The 27219-nt window shown below is 34.0% G+C and overlaps 1 protein-coding gene across 2 annotated transcripts in view; it reads right to left on the reverse strand.

Annotated features, from left to right (window-relative positions):
* LOC121410674 (WD repeat-containing protein 49-like) overlaps positions 1-27219 on the reverse strand; it is a 45000-nt gene that overhangs the window by 17231 nt on the left and 550 nt on the right. For both annotated transcript variants that reach the window (XM_041602911.1, XM_041602910.1), the window contains exons 2-17: positions 14455-14524; positions 12555-12663; positions 10732-10815; positions 9634-9687; positions 8518-8583; positions 8020-8054; positions 7534-7657; positions 7244-7346; positions 6856-6943; positions 6396-6529; positions 4572-4670; positions 4024-4126; positions 2935-2999; positions 2238-2302; positions 1268-1427; positions 379-536 (exon numbers count right to left, since the gene is read on the reverse strand). In XM_041602911.1, coding sequence (XP_041458845.1) covers positions 379-536; positions 1268-1427; positions 2238-2302; positions 2935-2999; positions 4024-4126; positions 4572-4670; positions 6396-6529; positions 6856-6943; positions 7244-7346; positions 7534-7657; positions 8020-8054; positions 8518-8583; positions 9634-9687; positions 10732-10815; positions 12555-12663; positions 14455-14519 — 1512 coding nt within the window. In that variant the 5' untranslated portion in view covers positions 14520-14524. The remainder of the gene's footprint in view (positions 1-378; positions 537-1267; positions 1428-2237; positions 2303-2934; positions 3000-4023; positions 4127-4571; positions 4671-6395; positions 6530-6855; positions 6944-7243; positions 7347-7533; positions 7658-8019; positions 8055-8517; positions 8584-9633; positions 9688-10731; positions 10816-12554; positions 12664-14454; positions 14525-27219) is intronic.

Raw genomic sequence — 27219 nt, forward strand, 5'->3', positions numbered from 1 at the left:
ATTTGAAGAATCCTATAACATCATAAAAGGATATTATCATTTTCTTGTATGTACTCTCATTTTAAACATTCACTTTTCACTTTTGCCTTTGTGATTAAAAAAAAAATCTTGATCACATAAAAGAAATCTCAAATACAAGTTTGATTTTCAATAAATCTTCTACTCTACAGACTTTGTAAAAGTACCAAACAAAAGCAACAACAAAAGCAAAATCAAATGATAATGAATTATTGATTTAAAAATAGTTCATAGACCATTGACTTTCACTGGTTAATTAATCACCAAGTAATTTAATCATTTCACATGATCTGTAACATTTTATTTCTAAAATCAAAGTTGTCAAGACAAATACTAAAAGTAAGTATCATGCAAACTAACTTGATTAAATGTGGAGTTGTAAAGGGCCATGCTGATGGGTTTGTCATGACTCATGACCCGATCTTTGACCTCTGGTTTCATCTCAAGCATAGTCAGCTGATAATTGAAAGATGTGAGGAGACGATTGCTGGCCTCATGAAAGAATAGCGATGTGTACACTGTCAAAAACAAATAATTAAAGGATAAAGTCATTTCAAAAGTATACTAAGATTTTTCTTTTTTTTCTTTCATAGAAAGATTTATTCAAAATCATAATGCTACAGAAAATAAATATTAAATAACCTTGATACATTCATTAAGTACAGTGGTCTAAAAAAAATACACAAAGATTTATTATCAACTCAGCAACATTCCCCAGAAAATAAATTGATTACATAGAATAACAATGTAACAATAACAATTTGAGAAGGGATTAACTGATTAGTCGGCAGATAATTACATATGTTAGTTTCCCATATTTCATTATTCAAAGCCCATTCTGATTCCTCTTAAAAAAGTTTACTCATAAGTATTGTATGATACAGGTTTAAAATCCACTGCAGTGAAAGTAAAAAGGAGGAAGACACATCAAATCAATTGATCATGATGCGTTGAAGATTGAATTTGATAAAGAGATATCATTAGAGTGACCATTAAAATGATTAAGGAGCAAATTGCTGACATAACCCATGCCCATCTCCCATAGTTCTATTTCTATGAGATGGCTATTGCACGAGGTTTCCCTGAAAGTATTTTCAATGCTGGTTGGAATCAAGTAAATCTATTGACACAACTTGGTTTGATCATGAAGATAAAAACACCTGGACAACATGGCCGTAACAGCAACATGATCACAATTTAGTACACTATTTCATATTTAGTACTTGAAATATCGAAATATTTAACTTACTCTCTGTTCCTTTTGGAAACATCCCAGCCATCCTCTGGAGACAGACTTGAAGCTGGACATCCCATATTCTTAGGACCTTGTCCTTTGAGAAACTGATCAGCTGACCACGGGTAAAGTTAAACTGGACATGCACAACTGGAGCCATGTGACCTCGCAAAAGCTATGAGGGGGAAAATATGAAATAAAATTTGGCTAAAGGGACCAGGGTAGTGTTTTATGATGTATGACTCTATGAAGACCTGTGGGCCATTGCATGAAAATTTTGCCCCCAAAAAAACTCTGGCAAATTTTTTGCCATAGTTTTTTAATGTGTAATTTTAATTTTTTTATGGCAAAAGTTTTATGCAATGGGCCACTGGTGAAACTTTCTTAAGTGCTATATTACATTCTTAATCACTTTCATTCCCATGAACTATGAAGTTGATATAAAGCTTTTCATTTCTAGTGGAAACTTTATTAATGGAAATTTCATATTTTTAAAGTTTACTTAGAGTTATAGGAAATTAATGCCTTTTACGTTAAAACGCTGAAAATATCATAAAGCATAAGATTGGCTAACAAGTAGTGCATCAATTCTTGTGTCGCTTATAATCAGCTGAATCAAATTGGCCCAGGAGACTATTTAATCATTAATATACATGTAAGTGATGAGAGTAGCCAATAGACAATTTGTTAAGTAAAGAAAAAGAAATTTTACTTGTCCTTTACTTTGGGAAAATAAGAAAGAGTCACAATCATATTTTCATAAAAAAATATCATTATATGTAATCAATATATTTCTTATAAAAAAGGACTTCTCTTGGTGAAATCTTTTTATTTAATCGAAAATCGAGTTGCTTTCTTTGTGAAAATGCTGCAGGCAGAATATGGATTAACTTTTTTTTTCTTTAATCTTAAATATATTTTTCATTTGATATCTAAAATTAAAAAAAATGGGCAGAAAAGGTCTTTCAAAAAAGTACAAACTCACTCCAACTGCTTTTGACACAACATAAGGATTCCAGAGACACACGTGGTGGTCTACTCCTGCAGTGGCTGTTGAAAGTAGATGAAAACAAAATGACACATAATATACAGAAGATAGAAACTTGAAATTTTTAATTGTAAACAACAGAAAATTCTAAACAGCGAAAAAAAATGGTTGACATAGTATGCTAACAATTTTTGTAAATAAAATACAATTATGAAAAATTTTAATAAAAACATTGTGTAGTTGTAGGAAGTGAAAATTTCAAGACATATATCTAGCATATGCATGATAGACTACAAAATCTTTTTTGTCAGATCATGAAATAAAGAATACCTTCCCTTTTTAACAAACTTTTAAATCAATATTATGATTTAAAGACAATTTACTTTCATAAATTAATGAGAGCAAAGGGCATTTTTATGTGGAGTAAGTCTACATCTAATCTAGATATAAATCTAAAAATTTAATACCGGTAATCAAGAAATAGGTCTAGTCAATCTAAATAACAACTAAAATATTGAATAATCACTTTGGGAAGAATACAGGAAAATATTGGTACTAGCTGCAGATGAATAATTCCCTGTATCTCACACGAAACGAGGCAATCCAATATTGTCTAAATTTTGACTGAAAGAAATGAAAGGGCAATGAATGTAATACATTACAACATGAAAGAGGAAAGGAAATATTGTATTACCAATCAGATTAAGACCATTGTGGTAGGCAAAGGCATTCACTCCCTGGGAGATATTGAAAGAATTCCTACAAACATAAAACAATCAATAAAATATCATGATTAATGATTCTGAAGGCAAAGAAGTAGACATTGGAGAAAACTTTCATCAACATAATGGGAAGTCTATATAAACCAACTAAAGAAGTGTCATGGAAATCTTTAGGGACCTCGGGGAAGAACAGGGTCTATCCCTGTGATATATAATTTTATAGTAAATAGTGGTAGTAAAATACGAGCTGTGATTGGCTGGATTTGTACCACGTGACCTCCCTTCAAAAAGTTATATTGTACATATGTACAATATAACTTTCGATTTTTGGATGGCAAAATCCATGATGGGGGGCTTAGATTGAGGGATCTATTTACTATAAAAAATAGTGAACGTTCTATCATACAATATTACTGGACTATATGAACTCCAAATATAAAATTATCCCTCGTGCAAGCCTATTTCACCTCGGCCTTCGGCCTCGGTGAAATAAACCTGCACTCGGGATAATTTTATATTTGTCGTACATATAATCCGGTATATTGTACAATAGATTGTACACTATTTATATAGTATTTCATGCATTGTGAAGTTTAATTGTTGTTACATTTTATATTGTATATAATTATTTGATCATGGAATGTTTATTTTGTTTATATTTATGCATTTTTAAAGTCATGAATAAAACCAAACGAAATATATTGCGATTATGGAAATATTTTTTGAGCCATGAATCTCTGAAAATTCTTAATCATCACAATATAAGGCTGCTTCCTACTCTCTGTATTGTTTGTACAATGACAACAATACATAAGGAGAATATCTTAACTGAAATACTTTCTTGTTAAATATCTATTTCTTGGATATTGGTTGCTTTCGTTGCATTTTGTTGCATTAATATATTTGCCTCAAGTGACATTTGTTGTTATATAGATATAAAGAAATTATATAAATACTAAAAAAAATACTTTTTTGTCCATATCAGGAACAATTACAAACAAAGCTAATATCTGACCAAATAATAAAAAGATATTGGTGGAATCACTGATCCTTTTTCTTACGTTTTCATCTTTGATTTAGCCTTCTCTATCCATCCTAATACCATGGCATTCTGATACGTAGTGGAGCATGAGATGAAACAATTTAGATGCTGAGCATACTTGACTGGAATATTGAAGGAAAAAAAATATCAGTGCTTTTTCAACATCATGTTATACAGGTTTTGATCTTAACTCACAAGAAAGAAGAAAGACAGATGCAAGTTAGATATCAATGCTTGGATTTTAAGCATCAAAATATTCATATATATATATATATATATATATATATATATATATATACTACAGATATGAAAATAAAATAATTTATTACATCATGTGAAAAGGTACAGTACATGTATATGCAATATGAACATTCGTGGTTTAGGACTTATAAGGGAATTGCAAAAAGATTGATGAATAGTTTTTGATCTCATATAATATGCAAATTTGTTTTCCTCTTTTCCAGTTTTTTGTATCAGTTATATATACAAATCCTGGAGTAGCCGTTTGCGTCTAAACTGAACTGGATAATATTTGATTGAAATGATGTAAACATGGAGATGCCATACCTTGTTTAGCCCACTCTGTATGTCCATTGTGTCTAATGAGCCGACAGTACTTGAATCTATCCTTTAATAGATGTTTGAAGTTCACATTGACAACTTGTTCTGGAAACATGAAAATGAACCATAAAAAATATAATCATTATTTCTTATATAGATATATGTAAAAATCTACAAATAATTTGTTTTTAAAAAACAAGGTGGTTCACAAACAACAAGTCTCACCCGATTTCGCAATCAATAAAATATGCAATATGATCTTTTGACCCCTAGGTGACCTTTGACCTTATCTTCCTGAAGAACACACCTGTTGTATTACCCAATGATTATTTGTACTAATTTTATACATAAATGATGCAGTTAAAGAAATGAGAGCAAGTTGAACAAAACTTGAAAAAGGAAGGACATGACCTCATATTATTTGATCTTTTGACCCCTAGATGACCTCTGACCAAATCATCTTCACGGACACATAGCGATATTACCCAAGGATAATTTTTATTAAGTGTGAATTTAATTGATGCAGAAATAAAGAAATGAGAGCAATTTGAACAAAAAAATTACCTTTTGACCTTATATGAACTTTGACCCCATCATCCTAAACAAAACATACTAAGTATTACCCAATGATCATTTAAACAAAGCATGCTCAAAATTGATGCAGAAATAAAGAAATGAGAACAAAATGAACAAAAACTTCAAATAAGTGGAGTGCCTTTGGCAGTCTCACTTGCATAACACCATTCATTATAGCATCAATGTTGACTTTGAAAAACAAATATTGAAATAATTATTCAAAAAGAAAAAACACAATTCATATGATAGTAAAATACTACATTCATTGACCCTAAATGACCTTGGTCATGTGATCTGAAACTTGCACAGGATGTTCGCTGATACTTGATTGCTCTTATACCCAAGTTTCATAAACTAGAACCATAAACTTTCAAAGTTACGATGACATTTCAGCAAATACCTCCAACATGGCCAAAGTTTGTTGACCCTAAATGACCTTTGACCTTGGTCATATGACCTGAAACTGTTGGCAATAAGCATCATTTGACTTCATGCATAAGTTTGCAATAAACACAATTTAGCAATATGCAGAAGTTGGCAACATGTACCATTATGTGCTGGCAATATGCATATGTTGACAATGAGCATATGTTGGCAATATGAAGATGGCAATATGTACAAGAGGTGACACGACAGATGCTCCTGCGACATTTGCTCTGGTCTGAATATCCCAGATGGTATAGGGTTAGAGTTATGATTGTAAGAGTTTTTGATTCATAGTAATGTCAAGATAAGGATTAGGGTTTATTTAGTTTTGGAGGTTAGGTTTTAGGTTTGGCTTAACATGCAGATATCACATCGGAGCAATTGTCGCCGGAGCAAATGTCATGGAACCGTACAAGATGACAAATATACAAAAGTTGGCAATATGCATAAGTTGGAAATATGCACAAAGTTGGCAATATGCACAAGTTGGCAATATGCATAAGTTGGCAATATGCGTAAGTTGGCAACATGCACAAGTTGGAAATATGCACAAGTTGGCAATATGCATAAGTTGGCAACATACATAAGTTGGCAATATGCATAATTTGGCAACATGCATAGGATGGCAATATGCATAGGATGGCAATATGCATAAGTTGGCAATATGCATAAGTTGGCGATATGCATAAGTTGGCAATATGCATAAGTTGGCAATATGCATCATTTGGCAACATGCATATTAAGTTCACAATATATAGTTAAAATTGGTAAGATGCTATAATTGGCAATATGCATAATGCTACAATATATGCAAAAGCTTATTCTTACCTTGACCTTCTCCTCCGGGTTGCTGTGGTCTGTCAAAGAGGGCAATGTTTGTTGAGGTGAAATGGAAGGCATTGACATTACCCCCAGTATCTCCCATAACCAGAATAGCCTCATTAGAGTTATCTGGATTGCTCCTGAAATGACATAATGATAAGTATAAAAGTTTCAATAATACATTACCATCACTAACACATCACAAAACAGACTAAAAAATTTGAACAAGAGTAAAATGTGCTACCTGACAAGGGAGTAAAGCAACCAAGCCTCCCTGCTGAAGAGAATGGGTGTGGGTGTCGGAAAAGAAAAGAAAACTTTCAAATTTTACACATAAGATACAAACACATACTTTCTTCTATAAACATTGAATAGGTTTGGCCTTCAGAATTCAAGGTGTTTGCAGTGTTTTCATAGCACATTACAGTACCAAACATGGGTGTAAAGGTGTGTTTTTTTAACTTACCAATGGTCCATGCTGAGTGGTGTATGTTCCAATCCATAAACCCTGTACTGTACATTGAACTCAAGTTTAGAGCTGAGATCATAGAAGACTGGTAAAATAATAGAGAGAGAATGCATTTCAATACATTTAAGGAAGCACAATATTGAGAAACCTGGTTTGCAAGTATACATGTACAGGCCATCAGTTTATTGTTAAGTGCTATATCAAAACAAAATATGGGAAATATTGAACAATAAGTACTTATCTAGTCTCAGAAATCCAATAGCAACAAATACATTTGTAAAGTAAATACTCAGCTTTAACACCAAATTACTAATAGCATTTGTCATATTTCAATGTATTAAAAAATTGTTTTGTTTCTGATGTAAACAATTCATATAAAACTTACCGATTTCTTTGCTGGTAAAGGAGAGTGCAATCTTGTTGATATTTTGAAGTACTACAAATGTGGTTACCCAGACATCCCTGGGTTTGACAGAGTCATTTGTGATCTTAAAAAGAAAGAAATCATAATGTTGGAAGTTTTATCAATTTATTTATTAATAATATTTGCATGTTACAGAGATAATGCCATACCGTCATACAGAATACAAATATATATATACAAATATATATGGATTAATATGAAAGAAATAAGAGAAGGAATACATTTTTGGTAGAATCTTTCTTCTTTCTCACCTTAATTGATTTGTGAGTCCTGAGATGACTGTCAAACGTTGAGATGCAACCTTCTTTACTAATGATGATGTAGCGAGATGTATTCTTGATGTAAGAAATCTTTTGAACAATGTCCTTGTGGGCACTGTGAATCAATACATATTCCGTGTTTACAAAAGTTTAGTTTCAGAAAAATAGAGCTATAATTAATGAACAAAAAAACATGAATTAAATGAAAAATAGTGTAAGAATAATGTTCAATAAGATCAATATCAATCACACAATCATGTAAATTGTACAACTAGACAAGGACAATATAAATGTAGAATATAGAAAAAAAACATAAACACAAAAAAAAATCATTGAGTAGTCTTTTCACACTCTTTTCTAGATGAATTGTACGGTGAAGCAAACAACTTCTCAGTGTTAAACAACAAATGAACTTGTAATTACATTTTCTCTATTGTATATGATCTGAGATCAATGTAAACATTAAAGAAGTTTTACCTTGGAAGTTGTTTGATATCCTTCCATTGGGGAACCTATGTGAGAAAAGCAAATACAGGCAAAAACATGAATATAATATGGAATCATTGCTTACAGTGAGCCGTAACAAAGAATGTCTTATTGTAGTCAGCAAGCTGCATATGCCTCCATGTGAGAAGTGTAATAAGTGGAAAAGGAACAAAGAAAATAATGAACATAAATAAGAACCTCCTATTTTGACAAACAGAAACCCAATGTAATTTTCTTTTAAAGAATATAGCAATGTGTCCTGAAAACATTAAAATCAATCTTATGGCAGATAAACAATCATTGTTATATGGCAAAACCATGTGCTCCAGAGTCACAATCTGTGATAAGATTGATGTCACAAATGAACTTTAATCATTATGGTTCCTTATTCTTCCATATAACTGTGTTATATGAGAAGTATGAGATTGATAAGCAGTACATTTTAATTATTTGTCAGTTAATCATTTCTTTGCAATATTGACATAATACCTGAGTTGACTTGACTCTGTCATCCTTTTCCACATACTCCAGTAACAAATGTCCTGTGAATTTATCCTGAGATAGTTTGATAAAAAGAAATCCCAATTTCAGTTATCATCAAGATAATCAAAATATTTGCTAACATAAATCAAACATTCATTAATGCAATTATGCAAATAACACAATCATACAAAATAATGGGTGGAATTTGCATATATGCAAAAAATTATAACTATTTATGTGTTACTTTAAGTGTCACTTTACCACTTACTTACAATGTAGACAGGTAACTTGTTAATAAATATTTGCTCAGCACGAAAATTTAAAATGGAATCTTATACAAGGCAGGTTTCTTACACTCCTACATAAAGATTATTAAAATACAGGAGCTCATTCACCAAATAATCAAATTGTATATTTAATAATGATTTTATTTATATTACGATTTAATTTATTTTGAATGAAAAAAACAATATTCTTAATTAATTGAAAACGTAGAAACCTTTTCAGTGGTGATACATTATAGAATGCAAGGGTCCCAAAGTTATGCATCACCCAGAGCACATCAATTTCAAAAGCTAAATGCTCACTTTCTGTATGGAACTGTGACTAATACCGTAGGCCAAACGATTCCTACTCATAATTTACATACAAGCTGCTAAAAATCACCCAAACCAAGAAAAAAACACAAACCTTTACATTTTTTAGTTCTATTCTTTAAATCTTATATTTTCCTAAAATAATTTGAAAAGATCTAAGAAACTAATGTGCAGGAATAATGTTCCTTTGAATGGGAAATCATGTGCAAAGCATTAGGACCCCTTCCAAATCCGTTGGCAAATTCAAGAGGTTTTAGTTAAAGATGGCAGAATTTTCTTTTAAGTTTTGTATAATATTCGTCTTGAGTGATGATCTTTATAATTACCACGAATTACATGTGCACAATCTTTAAGTTGTAATTTCATTTTAAAACTTGGTGCATAGCTTTATGTTCCCCCATCATACAGCATCATAAAGGATATTAAGTATGATATAAATGTAGGATGTGGTTAGTAAACAATGTTCATGAGTGATTGTATTCACATTTCTATACATTCAAGAAAAGAAAAAAAAGTATTATCTCACCCAATTCACAAAGCCCTCTTTTGTGACATCAATGTTATCAAAAAGTTCAGCATACTGCAAAAGAATAACAATATTTTTCAGAAATGATTCAGGGTTCTTTTGTTAATAAAAAGAATACGACCAATATCTTGTCAAAATCAGAAGATACTAGTTTGAGTACTGTATATTAGCGAGGAAATGTTCATGAACTTGAGAAAAAGTCAATAAAAACAGGTGTTTATTCATAAGCTTAAGGTAAACTCACTCTCAAGTCTCAACCAAATTAAATCAATTCTTGGTAATTCACAAAATGTCAGGAAAGTTTGATGATCTAATTGTTAATTTATACCCATTCAGTAATCCTCCTTGGCCCAAAAAAATAAAATCTGGTTTCAGCACTTTGCAACAAACCATGTTTCTTTTGTGAGGACACTTTCAAAATATCAGTTCACAGCAGGAAGCATATATTTGACCAAGTTCAGTTTTGCATGCATCTATGAAGTGACTATTGACTGTTCTAAGTGTTTGGCCCAGGTTTAGATTAATTATTTGGCACTGTCCCCTTTCAGTTATCCTCTGGTCAGTGTCTGCTTCTAAAAAGAAGCCCTATTTTGCCAGACCCTCATTGTAATTAAAAACTTCACAACTTGGCATGGAACAGATATTTACTGGAAGAGATAATAGAGTTTATTGTCAACTTAATGTGGACCTAGGAATACAATCAAAATAAAATCATTCAAACAGTTCATTGTTTAACAAACAATAGGTAAGAATATGTAAGATGTATTTTTATATTCGATTACATTGATGTAATACCAGCCTGTGTAATACCAAGCATTTTGAAATTAATAACTACAAAAAACAAAATAATGATTTATCACAGACAACATATTTGACCACAGATTTATACAGTAACCTTATTTTTTGCCATAATATGAAGCCCTTTTGGTATATTTTTTTAAAGGTATATTTTCCATGTCGATCATCTTAAGTTCCAGCACTGGGAATTATTATTTCATTTGCACAATATAGCATGAAATATAGATATTCAAAATATAAGAATATCATCCTTAAGAGGTAAAATTAGGTATTCATTCCAAAGGCCTATTTTCAACCTACCTCATTTCTTGTTCCTTTAGTCAAGATGTTATCCATGAGATTACAGAACTCTTCTTTATTTACCCCTTCCTTCTCATCATATCTCTGAAAAAAAAAATGAAAAGTCAATTCATTTATTAATTCATTTTCATCAATCTAATTATGAATATATCTAGAATTCGTTTTGTTGTACAAGATATATCAAAATCATGCTATACGTATGTATTCTTAGATTAATACATGTAGTTAAACATAGTATAGTATACAAATATACCAGGCTTTGAGTAAGTATAGCGGGAATTATTCATCCGAGGTTGGACTGGCATTAATATTTTTACCAAGGGGCGAAGCCCCGAGGGGAAAATAGTAATTTGGCCAGTACAACTGAGGATAAATAATTCCCTCTATACTTTCGAAGTAAAGGCCTGGTATATTTGTTTTATATCCTACATTTAATAACTGAAATAAGGTAGAACAATAGTTTATCTACTCTTCTACACGTAGTTCATCTTTTCCTAATCTGAACTTAAGTATAGATAACGCGCTGCACAGGCTGATCTACTTTTTCCGACACCATGCACTCAGCGGAACGCGGATTTGTGCCTGCGCCGTCCCTTCACAGGACTTGCCCGGTAGAGTCAACTAACTGACCGGTGCGCCCAAGCCTATACAGATATTGCCTACCTAGAGTTTGAATATAACATTTCCTCTCCTCGATGGAGTAATATTTTCCGAAGGGATTATATTTTGCCCGAAGCGCGCAGCGCTGAGGGAAAATATTCTCCCGAGGGAAATAGCTTCGGAGGGGAGTTGAAATTTTATTTATTAAAACGATAGACCAGGCAATATCTGTTATATTATATAGTCGATGTGGATTCGCCATCAGAGATTTTATTCATAATCTGGCTCCAACCGAAATACTTGCTAAAGCTATGATCCATCTACGTCATAATAGAACTTTGAAAATACATCAAGCACGTTCTTCATGCAATCGACGCGTTAAAACTAGCGTGTACATCAAACTACCTGATTACGCAACTTGTAAGCAGCGAGTGACGTCACCTTAGTGGATATAACGCTGCAATTGAAAATACAACACAGTTATATTCCCCGAGGTGATGTCAAAACCTAGAATATAACAAATGCGATCCTCCCAGCTATGGTCACGTGATGGCGTATTGACCTATCACTGATTCGAATCTACATAACCTATGTAATATAATAATATATTGCATGATCTGTGACGTCAATGATGGAATAGTTGACTATTCCATCACTGACGTCACGGAATAGCACATTGCACAGTGGGCGTTTCATTTGCGACATTATCGCAAAATAGTGAGAATATGTTTGGTCACATGATGCTGTTTAAACCAATCAGCATATAAGAATTAATTTATGTAGGATATAATTTATAATAAATAGAGGGATTGACACATTGTGTTTTTGTGCAGTCCCATATTTCATATTTTGTTCAATGATTGGGCTATAAGGATTATCATTTTCAGCAATTCCCAATCTTCATTGGTTTCAGCAGTCAAAATGTGATCAACTGATTCAATAATCAACACCTTCCTATCGTTTTTTTTCCTGCAGCAACACCTTATGTAACCGCATCTCAATCTGAATCATCCCCTCCAGCGTTATTCAACATTTGAGCATTTGTTAACAATTGTTTTTAAAAGTTCATATTTGCTTTGAAAAGAAAATTTCAGACGTTTATAAAAACAGGTGAATTGCAAAAGAATGAGCATTAAAACATGTTTTTGTTATTAAGAACGTTTAAGTTGATATATTTGTGTGAAATTTGTTGCTCACCGCATGGCTGTGGTTAAATTACTTACCATAAATTCATCTTTGATCGCTTGTAGATCCTGTATGTTGAGTGTATTTTCAATCTTCACTCCGAATGTGACTACTCCTGAAGCACTGGCAAGACTGGAAACTACTTTCCTGAAAAGTTGAATGCAGACACAATAACTACAACATAATGAATAAACTTACATAACTAGGTGTTGCAACTTGCAAGAATCTAGCATCAATCAAAAATAAACTTAAGGTTAAAAAGGAATATGATTTCCAAGCATTACTCTCGCAATTGATTATAAAATTACGCTTACTCATTTGCTTTTTGCAACATCTCCAAATGAAAGATATCATCAGTTGTTTATCTCAAGGCACACTGAGTATAATTCATTAATTTTAAGGCAATTTTGACAAACTGTGAAACAAACTGCAAAATTGTGCCTGATTTTCATTTTTTTTTCAAACTTAACTGATGTTCTATTGGATTTTTATTTAAATTTGGTGATATTCTTGACTTTATTAATATGCAAGATTCAAGATATGTTTTATTCATTTTGCAGCCCAAAGGTTGAACTGTCATTGAATTCACAATAAAAATGACATCATTCAAATTTAAAATAATTTAAATTCACAATACAAATTCCAATTTACATAACGATAATAATAACAATTCACAATGGTAAATATGGATAGCAATTATAAGTCACAGAGTTTTGTATGTATCAGGTATGGTAATGAGGAGAGTTGGTAGAAAGAAAATAATAATTTGACGAGGCATTTAGAACTTAAGAGAAGAAAATTCATGGGTCCTGAGATTTAAAAAAAAAAGAGGTAGCGTTTTAAGGTAGGCCCGTTTCGGGTACACGGGTACACGTGTACACGCACGGTCAAGTCAGTGCACGTGTACTAAATTCCATCACCGTGTACACGGTAGCATCTGCATAAAGCTTGCATGGGACTACAAAGTCAGTGAACAAGCTCACAGCCTCACATTAAATCTTAGTTCTCACACACTGCACATGTTTTAATCACTAATATGTCAATATATTTCAATTAATCTAGAGTGGGTTCACTTCCAAAATCGCCGATTTAATCCACATTTATTCTGGAGACTCAAGTTTTTGTATCACGTAATTGGACTGCTCCGGTCTCGAAAGATCGAAAGCGTTGCTCAATAACACTCAGAGCCAATTTGAGAATCATCAATTGCGACAGCGATCATTGCTACAACTTACGTGTTATACGCTCGTACACATGTGCTACAAGCCTACAAACAAACGCTCCTCAAATTGGCAACAAAATAATGAAAATCGATCGATAACTTCAGTTACACTTAATTCTGCTGCGATCTGTGCATGCATGTACAGTACAGTATACAAAATGCGCATCCAACGAGCGTCGGCGCTAGCTAGGGCCCTGCACTGATTTTCTATTGCATTCTTTATTAATTTAATGCGCTGCTAAGCTGAGTAAACTTTTAATTTGCACCAATTTTTGTGGATTGATACTTCAAAACTTCTCAGGTAAGCTTTAAAACCATGACTTAGGCTATATAGACCCCTTATTATGAAATGTTGATGCGGGTCCGTGTCGACATGAAAACTCGCTCTCAGTGTTTACAACGTGTACACATGTACACGACCGAAAAACACGCCGTGTACACGTGCATCAAAAATGGACTTTCAAAACGGGCCTATTTTAAGGTAACAGTAAATACTGATTTGTATGATTTGATGATTAAATGTTGCTAATATCTATGATTATATACATGTAATTTGATATGCAAAAAATAAGACCTTGATTGGAATACCTCTTCCTACATGTACTATGCCAAGGTAGCCACCAAGATTTTATTGCATGGCCATCTAATAGACCAACGCCTGGCTTGAAGGACACATCATTCTCTTAATTACAAAAGAATCTTAATATTATACTTACTCTTCAGGTAATCCTCTATCTATGCTTTTGATACTTTTATTTTCTGGTGTGCTCTCCATTTCCATGTTTTCTATCAAGCAAAGAAATCAGACTAATTAATATCATAAATCCATCAATATATAGTTTTTATTTTCACTTTTAAATGGCTTCATCTAAAAGCATGTCTTTAGCTTTGGTACCTGTAACCCCCCCCCCCCACCCCATGAGTGTGTCTAATTGACATTTTACAGATATATTTATCGATAACAATGTCTAAACATATGATTACATCTGGCCTTGACCTTTAACATCACCATCCAAATGAAAGGATATCACGCTTCCAACCAACTATTATTTATACCTTAAAGAATTACTTTGAATTATTATTCATTAAGGATTTTTGGCAGAGCAGCAACCAAATCCATTAGTTTCATAACTGATGTTGGATGAGAAATACAAGTATTACTTGAAAAGCCGTCAACCGAACAGTACTCAGTAAAAGCACTGTCTCCTAACATTTAGTTTTCCTCAAGATTATAGTCTCGGCTTCTAACTCTCAACAAGTGGAATGCCTCTGGCCGTCTCACCTGCATCACGCGGTTCAATATAGCAGCAGTGCTGACTTTGCGTACTACTCTAACTCGCACAAGATGTTCAGTGATACATGGTTACTCTTATGTCCTCTTTTTATGAACTAGACCAATAAACTTACAGAGATATGATGGTTATTCAACAAAAAACCCCAACATGGCCAAAGTTCATTGACCTTACATGACCTTTGACCTTGATCATGTGACCTGAAACTGGAACAGGATGTTCAGTGATACTTGATTACTCTTATGTACAAGTTTCATGAATCAGATCCATAAACTTTCAAAGTTATGATGGTAATTCAACAGATACACCCAATTTGGCTAAAGTGCATTGACCTTTGACCTTGGACATGTGACCTGAAACACGCACAGGATGTTCAGTGATACTTGGTTACTCTAATGTCCAAGTTTAACGAACTAGACCAATAAACTTTCAAAGTTATGATGGTAATTCAACAGATACCATCGATTCGGCCAAAGTTCATTGACCCTAAATGACCTTTGACCTTGATCATGTGACCTGAAACTTGCACAAAATGTTCAGTGATGCTTGATTACTATTATGTCCAAGTTTCATGAATCAGATCCATAAACTTTCAAAGTTATGATGGGAATTCAACAGATATCCCCAATTCGTCCAAAGTTCATTGACCCTAAATGACCTTTGACCTTGGTCATGTGACGTGAAACTCATGCAGGATGTTCATTGATACTTGATTAACCTTATGTCCAAGTTTCATGAACTAGGTCTATATATTTTCTAAGTTATGATGACATTTCAAAAACTTAACCTCAGGTTAAGATTTCGATGTTGATTCCTCCAACATGGTCTAAGTTCATTGACCCTAAATGACCTTTGACCTTGGTCATGTGACATGAAACTCTAATAGGATGTTCAGTAATACTTGATTAACCTTATGGCCAAGTTTTATTAACTAGGTCCATATACTTTCTAAGTTATGATGTCATTTCAAAAACTTAACCTCAGGTTAAGATTTGATGTTGACGCCGCCGCCGCCGTCGCCGTCGCCGTCGGAAAAGCGGCGCCTATAGTCTCACTTTGCTTCGCAGGTCAGACAAAAACCAAAAACATAATCTTCCTTTTCTCTGTTGTAACAGTACATGTGTACATTGTTGGGTAGCCTACTATTTACAAATAATACTTTCCAATCAAAATTTTCCCCCAAAATAAAAAAATATTGTTAATTGGTGCTGAATGTCACAAATATGGAATAACTTACTATGCAAATTTCTAGATTATCATAAAATTACACTATATTCAGATTCATGAAAAATAGTACCGTTCTTAGTTAGGAGAATAAGAATTAAATATCTAATGAAAATGACATCACAGCAATTGTGCGACAGGCTACGATTTCAAACAAATTGGACCTTTACTTTAGAATAAATAATGGGGTCCGGACAGCCCGACCACTGGACAGCCCGACCCTGGACAGCCCGACCCGCTGCCCTGGACAACTCGTCCCGGTCGAGTTGTCCAGGGTTGGCTCTGAATCGGACAACTCGACCACTTGAATTCTTCTTCAAAATTTCATGAAATAAGATTTCAAACTTTACTTCAAAAGTATTTTCCCGCATAATCCATGTTTCTTCAATACATTCTCGACAGAAAAATTGACATTTCAGTGCATTTTGAGCTATTTTGAAAGAAAATAAAGCGAGTTCCCTTGCAACGAGAAAAATCCGATACCGCCGGCCGGCGAGCTGTGTTCGTGCACCTTGCAAGGTCTGCAAATTGAGTTGATTTTTCCGTCACTTGAGATATTTTAATGGTGAGTGTGTGCTATTTTGTATTTTCCTATTCCATTTTCACATTTCCTCTACTTATTTAAAGTTATTGCATTGCACAAAACTGATACTTAATGCAAACTTTTTTTAGATAGTTCACCTGGAAAGGACACCGATGCGGTGCTTCGCCTCGCCGGCCAGCTGGGGGACCGGCTGTGCTATGATTGTGACTGAGTGAGGCAGTCGGCTCAACTAGCTATGCGAGGTCAACTTACTTATTTTAGTTAATTTTCCGTCTCTTGACGTATTTCCCATTTTCCAGTGGCGAGAGTGTGCTACTTTTGTATTTTCATGCTTCTTTCACTTATTAAAAAGTTTTTTTTATGTCACTAACAAAAGGAAATAAAATAGATTTGAAATTATGTCTCAGTAGCCGGCCTCTGAAAGTGTCTTTATTTTTGTTCTGAAATAGGCCTAACAATTACAATTTGTTTTATTGTTTTCTAAGTTTAAAAGGCAGGGTGGAGTGCACAACTTACAATAGTTTGGGTAAGTATAGTTATCAAGCTTGAATAGTTTATTGAAAAATGAAATGTATTCTGCCGAAAATGAAAAACTTACCTTTTTTTATCAAAATCTAAAAACTTGCTTTTCGTTAGCGAAAAACTTGTCTCTCATGATTTACCTGTCGGTTACTGTCGCAGCTTTTTTTAGTGCAACTTCCATTGGTAAACAACGGGTCTTCTGGAGAATACAAGCACTTGGGTTGGTACCTAACCTACACCAGGGATGAGGAGAAGAGGTTTCAGACTCAACAAACGATGGCCTTTCCATTTCCTTCATGAGCAGAAATAATACCGAGTTCCAATGACTTAGGCATCAGAGCGGCAGTCCCTTGATGGATGAGGTAAATACAGCTTCTTAGATACAATAAATCAATTTTTGTGCACTTCATGCAGGCATGTCAAAGTTAAATTTCTGGGGGTTTTGGGGGGTATTTTCAAATTCTTTTAAAGAAAGAACAATAGAATTAAACAATAATTTTTTTTCTTTTATACATTGTTTGAATTGAACAAAAATTTAACTTATTTTTTCTTACATACATTGTATTCATAAAAAATCAAAATTGCTTCTTAAAAATGTGAGTAACCACTACATTTTTAGGTTATTAGTTGTAACATTCTAAATTAATTTTGGGTATGTAGAGGTTACGCTTAATTCATGTGGAACATTTATGTCATACACATCTTCTAGATGATACCAAGTATCGTTCAAGTGAGCTTGAAAGGGAAGTTCACCCTGACAAAAAGTTTATTGTAAAAACAGCAGAAAAAATAATAAAAAATATTGCCAAAGGTTGAGGAAAATCCATCAAAGAATTGAAAAGTAATAGAATTTAAATTATTTGATTTGTGATGTCTTATGCGAGCAGCATTTCTACATATAAATAAAAGGTAAAAATCAAGAAATTGTCATTTTCTCAGAAAATTGAAAATGGTTTTATTCTACCTATTGCATATCAAAAAACAAAACATTTCACACCAAACATGAAAGTAAGTCATAACTAAGGAACTATTGAAAAAATTAAATTCATACATTTTATATTACATAACATATGGGGCAGCTGCTCGTTTATGGACCCACAAATCCAAAACTTAATATTCGAATAACGATTTTAATCTTTTCCTCATACGTTCACCAATATTTTTTATTATTTTCTGCTATTTTTATGACAAACTTTTTTTCAGAGTGAACTTTCCCTTTAAGATTGATTTAGTTGCAATTAATTTAACTTTAATATTATTAAAAAAATGTATTTGCTTCTAAACTGAAGGTTGAAATTGTTTGATTTGTTTCAGTAGCAAAAGAGGTGCAGAGCTTCAAATAGTTTAAAATACTTTATTTTATTTCTATCTTTCCAGCTCTTTGAGACCAAATAAAAGATGAGGAAGGGTTGAAAATCCCTCCAGCTAAGTTAGTGATCATGTAATTGCCATGGAAACCAAATATAGTAATGTATAACAGGTTGTATACTCATGAAAGTGCAATTGTTGGATAAATGTTAATTTATATTTCCACTAATGTAATTTTAAGATTGTCCTTATTGCAGTTAGCTTTACATAAACACCAAAAGCAGAGGATATTGTTCCCAGTTGGAATTGTGTCATATTTATTATAATAGTATTATCATAATTTTGGTAATGTAATCCTATTTGAAATTTTGAACCAGTATTTATTTTATGTGGGATATAATATGTTTTATATACACTGAAGTTCAATATGTGTTACTATGTTATTTTAGATCTGATCAAGTTTCCCTTAATGTTACTTAATAAAACCCACTTAACTCCAAAGAAGTAGTTTGAATATTTGGTTCTTGCACTATTGTGTATCCCTTTTCTCGCTGAATATTTACCTTTTATTGAGAGCTGTGGTGACGGGTTCCATGACATTTGCTCTGGCAAATTCCACACCATAATCTTATGAACAGCTTCAACCAGTAAGGTCTAAATCTAAACTTAAAACCATATTGCAACCCTGAACCTCTATCTTAAGGGGCTTTCACAATTGCTCGTGCGATTGTTTGCGATCACTTGGTCACAATATATTTTGCACAGAATTCCAACGGTGAAGGGTCGTAAGTAGTTGCGCAACCAATTGTGAAAGGGGCTTTTGACAAAATTAAGCCTGGGGCAATTGTCACAGGAGCAAATGTTGTGTCACATGGTAATCAGATGGAGATGATTGGAGAGATGAAGATGGGGGGGGGGGGGATGGAGATGGTGAAAGGTGGGATGGCCATGAGGAGTGATGGGGTTGAGATGGGTGTGGATGATGAGTGGATGGAGATGATGAGAGGAGGGATGGGGATAATGCAAGGATGGAGAGGATGCAGGGAGGGATTGAGATAAGGTTTAGAGATGAGGATGGAGAAGGTGAGGAGTGGTGGAGATGATGAGAGGAGTAGAGATGATGAGGTGAATGGAGATGATGTGGAAGGGTTGACAGGAGTAGGGGGTGGAGATGAGAGGAGAGATTGAAATGAAATAGGGATGGAGATGCGAAAATGGTTGGAGAAGACGGGAATGGAGATAATGTGGACGGAGATGTCAGGAGGCGTGTTGATAATGGGAGAATAAAGATGAAAGGGCGGCAGGGGGGGTGATCATCATCACAAACATTATTGCCTCCACCAACTTCATCATCAATATCATTACCATCATCGTCATTATGACATCATCATCACCACAAACTTCATCATTATCATTGGCGTAATGAGTGAAAGATTTTGAGGGGTAAGATATGGCCCATCATGCCAAAGTTATTTTTTTTTAATTGTGAACGGGTAAAATTTTTGACATTTTTATTAGACAAACTCATTTTTTGATAGATTATGACATCATACTAAAACTCTTCTCTCTTTTCGTTTCTCTTTCATTCTTTTTTTTGGGTATTTTATCTTCTTTTTTTGAGGGTGGGGGTGCTCTTGCCCCCAAGATCATGATCCCCCACCACCTGTATTCCACTATTCATTACCAACACCATCTACTATCGTCAAAATCATCAACACCACTAGCTTCATTACCATCATCGTCATCACTAACATCATCACCACCACCATCATCGACATCATTACCATCACTATCATCACCACCTCCCATCTCGTCACAATCACCAGTCCATAATTATCTTCATCACATCATTATCCTCATCACCACAACATCTTGATCATCATCATGATTATTTCATCTGTGATTTTATACACAGATACTTGTACTAATGTCACATTCATCTCTTACCCTGCCTAAGATGGACTTTACATATTCTCCCCCAAAAATGACATTTCAATCGTTGTTAGTAATAATCAATGAATAGGATTTATATCTCCGTTATCAAATCAGCGCGTGTTGAAAACGCTTTGAAAATGGAACCAGATAATAATGTATGTCATAACTATTAATGAGAATTAATGAAAAGTAAAAAATCAAGATTCAAACTCGCAGCTAAAGAAGTCATATTTGCGTTTGACAAAAGGAATGTTTCAAGCTAAAGCTGTTTGCTGGAATAGAGAGTTGGTATGATTATCTTTAAAGGGGTGGTCCAGGCTGAAAATATATCTTAATACACAGAGTAGAATTCACTGAGCAAAACGCTGAAAATTTCATCAAAATTGGAAAACAATAAAGTTATTGAAGTTTAACGTTTAGCAATATTTTGTGAAAACAGTCGTCATGAATATTCATTAGGCGAGCCGATGATGTCACATCTCCACTTTCTGTTTTCTTACATTATTACATAAAATCATGTTTTTTTTTCATTATTTCATACTTGTGAGAATAATATGTCTCCCTTATCATGAAATAAGTTGCAGCAATAAATATCTAATGTACTAAATCAGTTGTCAATCCAGTTTTTCTAGTTCTTGGAGGGAAAAATTTGAATAAACCTAATTTCATATAATAAAATACGAAAGAACAAGTGGAGATGTGACATCATCAGCCCACCTATTCATGACGACTATTTTTACAAAATATTACTAAACTTTAAAATTCAATTACTTTGCTATCTGTTGTCCGATTTTGATTAAAATTGACGGTATTTTGCTCAGTGAATTCTACTCTATTTATTAAGCTATAAATACTTTCAGCCTGGACCACCCCTTTAATCAAAAAGTGGCACGAATATTCATCCTTGGATAAAGACATGCAAGATTCATTTTCTAAATGTGTTGGAAACGGCATTACCATGGGAATAACAAAAGACGGGGTATTAATTTCCTTCAGTTCAGTGGTATCCCTTTTCTGCACTTTTATTCCTTTGCATTATTTTTCCTTTTTTTTCATTTCTTTATTTGCGCCACCTGAATGTGCCCCCTAGATACGACCCTGACTGACCTGGGTACAATACTAGTTTTATCTACCATATAGATCCCCCCAAAATATCAACTTTTGACATGGCTGCCGAATAAAAAATATATCACTTTTTTTGGGGGGGGGGGCCTACATATATATGGAAGTCATGCAATAAAGCCAACTTTCAAATGACACCAAAATGTGTTGAGCGAGCAATTCCCATTTAAACAAAGGGTATGAAAATTAGGCTGGCCAGGAAATAGCCTTCCAATTTAAGTCAGTTTTTGAAAGGCAAATCCGTTAGAACCTGCAAAGTTAAGGTTGTTGTGATAAATTAATGATCAATCGTGGCCAGTTTTGATTGTTAACGCAAATTTCATAAATTACTAAATTGAACTTTAATGCACGAGTGAAGTTCAACACACATTGTATTTTTTGGGACAGCATTTTAACTTTATTATGTGGATCACAGCAATGTGTTCATGGGAGTCGGGAGAATAGGGGGTGAGATGGAAATTAAGTGGGAAAAGTAGGTTGATGGAATAAGGTTCAACAGAAAATTTAGCCCCCTCCCCCCCCCTTTCTCACCCGCCCTCCCCTTCTGTTGAGAGACTGATTGCTATTACATGTACGTAAGAATTCCAGAGCAGAATTTTCGGAATTTAATGATAAGTTCCGAAAATTGGGGCATAAACTTTTACCTATCAATCCTTTTGTCAAAAATTTATCAATAAATCAACTCAATCAATGTGCAACATGCTTGATCAAACATTAATTTTTTCAATAAATTATTTAATAAATCATCATCGGCCTAATCAGTCAATTTCATGGTAATCATTTGGCACCCCCTAGTTCAAACATCAATCCCTCCCCCCCCCCCTTATTTCAAACATCAATTTTGCACTCTTACATGGATAGAACATGGCAGGGGATAAGGTTTTAATATCAATGACACCCTTAAAAATGTTATGAGGGAATGTGGTGACCGGGGAGAAAATCTTTGAAGAATTTGAATAGTAAAAACTTAATTGATTTTAGAGCACTTGATGACATGAATGGAATAGTACATTAATACATAATATGGCCCATATATATAGCGATTATTTTTCTTTGTGGTCGAAAAATCTTGGTAGGGCTTGAGCGATTTTTTTTTGGGGGGAGGGCTTTAATCACCCCCCCCCAAAAAAAAACGCGCCTGAAGAAGAGAAAAAAGGAGGGAAAGAAGAAGAGAAAAAGTGGAAAGACAGAGCGAATGAAACAGTGGAATGGGGGAGAAAGGAAAAAGAAGGGAAAAAGGATACAAGACAGAAAAAGCGGGAGAAGAGGGGAAGAGAGTGACGGTCCTACCTTAGGCCTTTTGAGATAAGCTAATCGTGTTTTTGAGAATGAAATTATGATTTTCTTAAACCTTTTTCTGCAGGACTATCCCCACAACATATTTATCTTGGTGCCCCCTACAAAAGTTCAAGGCCCCCAGTGCACCCAAAGCTAAATAACCCAGCTACTTCATGCACTGATGAGATCGAGTCAATGGATTGCATCATTTCCAAGAGGTTCTCAATAATATTCCTGAGATGATGAAAGGATGTTGGTGGCGATGGTCATGATGATAATGATGTTTATGCTGATGATAATGATGAACATTGGTGATGACGGTGACGATGGTGGTGATGATGATATTGGTGATCATGATGCTGATTATGATGGTGATTATACTGGTGATACGATGACAATAATGATGGATGATGTTGTGATGATGATGGTGGTGATGGTGCATGGCGATGATGGTGAGGTGATGATGAAGATTATGGTGATAATAATGATGGCGATGATGATAGTGGTGATGGCGATGATTATGATGGATGAGAATGATGTTGGTGGTGATGATGATGTTGGTTTGATGATGGTGGTGATGGCAATGATTGTGATATTGATGGTGGCGATGTTTGTGGTGATGTTGAATGATAATATGATGATGGTGATTAAGATCATGATGGCGATGATGATAGCGATAGTGATTATGGTGATGATGATAAGTGATAATAATGATGGCGATATAGCGATAACAATTGTGGTGATGATGACGATAATTAAGACAATGGTGATGATAATGATGGCGATGATGATAGCATAGTGATGGCGATGATGGTGGTGGTGATGGCAATGATTGTGACGATCGTGATGGTGGCGATAGAGATGTTGGTGGTGAACTGGTGATGATGTTCCATTCCTCCTCTCCATCGCCTCCTCATCTCTGCTCCTCTCAGCTTCATCTCTCATCGTCACCCCCTCCATCGTTTCCCTCATAATTTCAATCCCTCCTCTCATCTCCATCCTTCCTTTCATCTCCATGCCTCCTCTCATCATCTCTATCCCTCTCATCTCCATCCCTCCTCTCATCATCTCCATCCTTCTTCTCATCTCCAAACCACTTTTCATTACCATCCTTTTCACATCACCATCACCATCTCCATCCCTCCAATTTCAACTTCATCTCTCCCAAAATGTCCACTTGATCACCACAGCACTTAATAGTGAAATGTTCAGCAGAAAAAAATAATGGGAGTAATAGAACCCAATATTCAAAATACTTTTTTAGTAGACTCTTTATTTTCTATGTAACAATGTGATAAACTTGATCACAACTAAAATTACGAAGTAACACATAATTTTCTGTTATATCTTACAAACAGTATAGCAGCCTAGCATAACAAAACATGGTCTTGTTATGCTGTTGAAAAAAACATACATAAAGAAAATCAAATAGTGCACCATTCCTGGTATATTTGTTTGCTATTTACATATTCACAAATTCATGTGTGCCCAGTCATACTTTTGCCTCTTAGTATAAAAAGCAATTGCCAGTCCAACTTCAGACAAATAATTCCTGCTATACTTACTTAAAGCCTGCTATATTTGTATACTATTTGTACATATTCACATATTCATGTGTGCCCATACTATATTTGTTGATTTGTAACTCCGATTGAGAATCCTCTGCTTTGGGTGCGAATGTAACAATATAGACAATCTTAAAACTACAATAGTAACCATACAAATTAACATGTAATAATTAATTGCCCCTTTTGGTTTAAGAATATACATTTCAAAATTTATTGCATATATATTTGATTACCATGACAACTAACTTAACCCTAACTTACGTAGAGGGCTCTTTCAAGGTTAAGTCCACCCCAGGAAAATGCTAACTTGAATACATAGAGAAAAATCAAACTAGCATAGTGCTAAAAATTTCATCAAAATCGGATGTAAAATAAGAAAGTTATGACATTTTAAATTTTCGTTTATTTTTCACAAAACAGTGATATGCACAAATAGGTAAGTCGATGATGCCCATCACTCACTATTTCTTTTTTTTTTTGAATAATAAATATTTCACTTTTTAAATAGATTTGATTTGACAATAAGGACCAACTTGACTGAACCATATTAGCATTAAACAATGATAATTCCACATGTTCAGGGAGGAATTAATCGTTGTATCACTCGACAATGAGGAGAAAATTAGAATATTTCATATAGTAAAATACAAAAAAATAATGAGTGGATAACGTCATAGTCTCCTCATTTGCATACCAGCCAGGATTTGCAGATAACTGTTTTGTGAAATTAAACGAAACTTTAAAATGTCAAAACTTTCTAATTTTACATCTGACTTTGATGACATTTTCCGTGTTATGCTTGTTGGATTTCTCTCTTTTTATTCAAATCAACTTTTTGTTGGAGTGGACTTGTCCTTTCAGCACTCCCTTAAAATTTTGTTTTATAAATAAAAACAAGCTAAGTACGGTTTGCAATCCATGTTGTCTCAACTAAGTCAAACAGCTGGAAAGATGAAATGAAGTATGAAATGAATTATTGACAAAATTATTGTAATTTCAAATATTTGAAGATCTGCAGTCTGCACCTCTTGATAATAAAACAAATTCGACCATTTTCAATCTTCACCTTGTCTTGAACAATTTAGAAGCAAATACAATCAAAGTTAAGTTAATTTGCTAAACACACTAGAACCATACCCGGTATCGATTTACATAACATAAAGGATCCACATACATACCCAAAAATTAATTTGAAATGTTACAACTTATACGAAACCTATAAGTAAAATAAGTAAAATTTTTGTTCCATTCAAACAATGTATAAAGAAAAAAAAGTAAATTCATTATTTAATTCAATTGTCCTTTCTTTTAAAGAATTTCAAAATACCCCCCAAAAATAAATTTCACTTTGATATGCCTGCATGAAGTGCACAAAAATTGATTTATTGTATCTATAAAGCTGTATTTACCTCATCGATCAGGGGACTGCCGCTCTGATGCCCAAGTCATTGGAACTCGGTAATATTACTGCTCGTGAAAGAAATGGAATGGCCATCGCTTGTCGAGTATGAAACCTCTTCTCCTCATCCCTGGTACAGCCCAAGTGCTTGTATCCTCCACAAGACCCACTGTTACCAATGGAAGTTGCATTAAAAAAAGCTGGCACAGTAATCGATAACGAAAAGCAAATTTTTAGATTTTGATAAAAAGTTAAGTATTTCAATTTCAGCAGAATACATTTCATTTTTCAATAAACTATTCAATTTTGATAATTATTAATACCCAATCTATTGTCAGTTGTTAACCCCCCCCCCCACTGCTCTTCAAAACTTAGAAAACAATAAAAAATTGTGATAGTTATTTAAGAACAAAAATAAACAATGACACTTTCCTACAAAAATTGTAAACTTCATAAGTAGTTACATGTACATATGCCGGCTACTGAGACATTTTCAAATCTATTTCCTTTTTAGAGAGACGGAAAATTAACTAAAATAAGTAAGTTGACCTCGCATAGCTAGTTGAGCTGACTGCCTCACTCAGTCACAATCACAGCACAGCCGCTCGCCCAGCTGGCCGGCCGGCGAGGCGAAGCACCGTATCGGTGTCCTTTCCAGGTGAACTATCTCAAAAAGTTTGCATTAAGTATCAGTTTTGTGAAATGCAATAAATTTGAATAAGTATAGGAAATGTGAAAATGAAATATGAAAATACAAAATAGCACACACTCACCATTAAAATATCTCAAGTGACGGAAAAATCAACTCAATTTGCAGACCTTGCAAGGTGCACGAACACAGCTCGCCGGCCGGCGGTATCGGATTTTTCTCGTTGCAAGGGAACTCGCTTTATTTTCTTTCAAAATAGCTCAAAATGCACTGAAATGTCAATTTTTCTGTCGAGAATGTATTGAAGAAACATGGATTATGCGGGAAAATACTTTTGAAGTAAAGTTTGAAATCTTATTTCATGAAATTTTGAAGAAGAATTCAAGTGGTCGAGTTGTCCGATTCAGAGCCAACCCTGGACAACTCGACCGGGACGAGTTGTCCAGGGCAGCGGGTCGGGCTGTCCAGGGTCGGGCTGTCCGGTGGTCGGGCTGTCCCGGAACCTAAATAATGGCTTGCAATCAACATGATTAATACAAATTCTGGTATTAGGAATAGTATGCTAAAACATTATTTTGAACATCAAATAAAAATATTCAACTAACTAGTTACTAAGGGATTTATGCATTCACAATCACAT

The sequence above is a fragment of the Lytechinus variegatus genome, chromosome 3, assembly GCF_018143015.1.
Source record: "Lytechinus variegatus isolate NC3 chromosome 3, Lvar_3.0, whole genome shotgun sequence".
In the NCBI taxonomy this organism is placed as follows: domain Eukaryota; kingdom Metazoa; phylum Echinodermata; class Echinoidea; order Temnopleuroida; family Toxopneustidae; genus Lytechinus; species Lytechinus variegatus.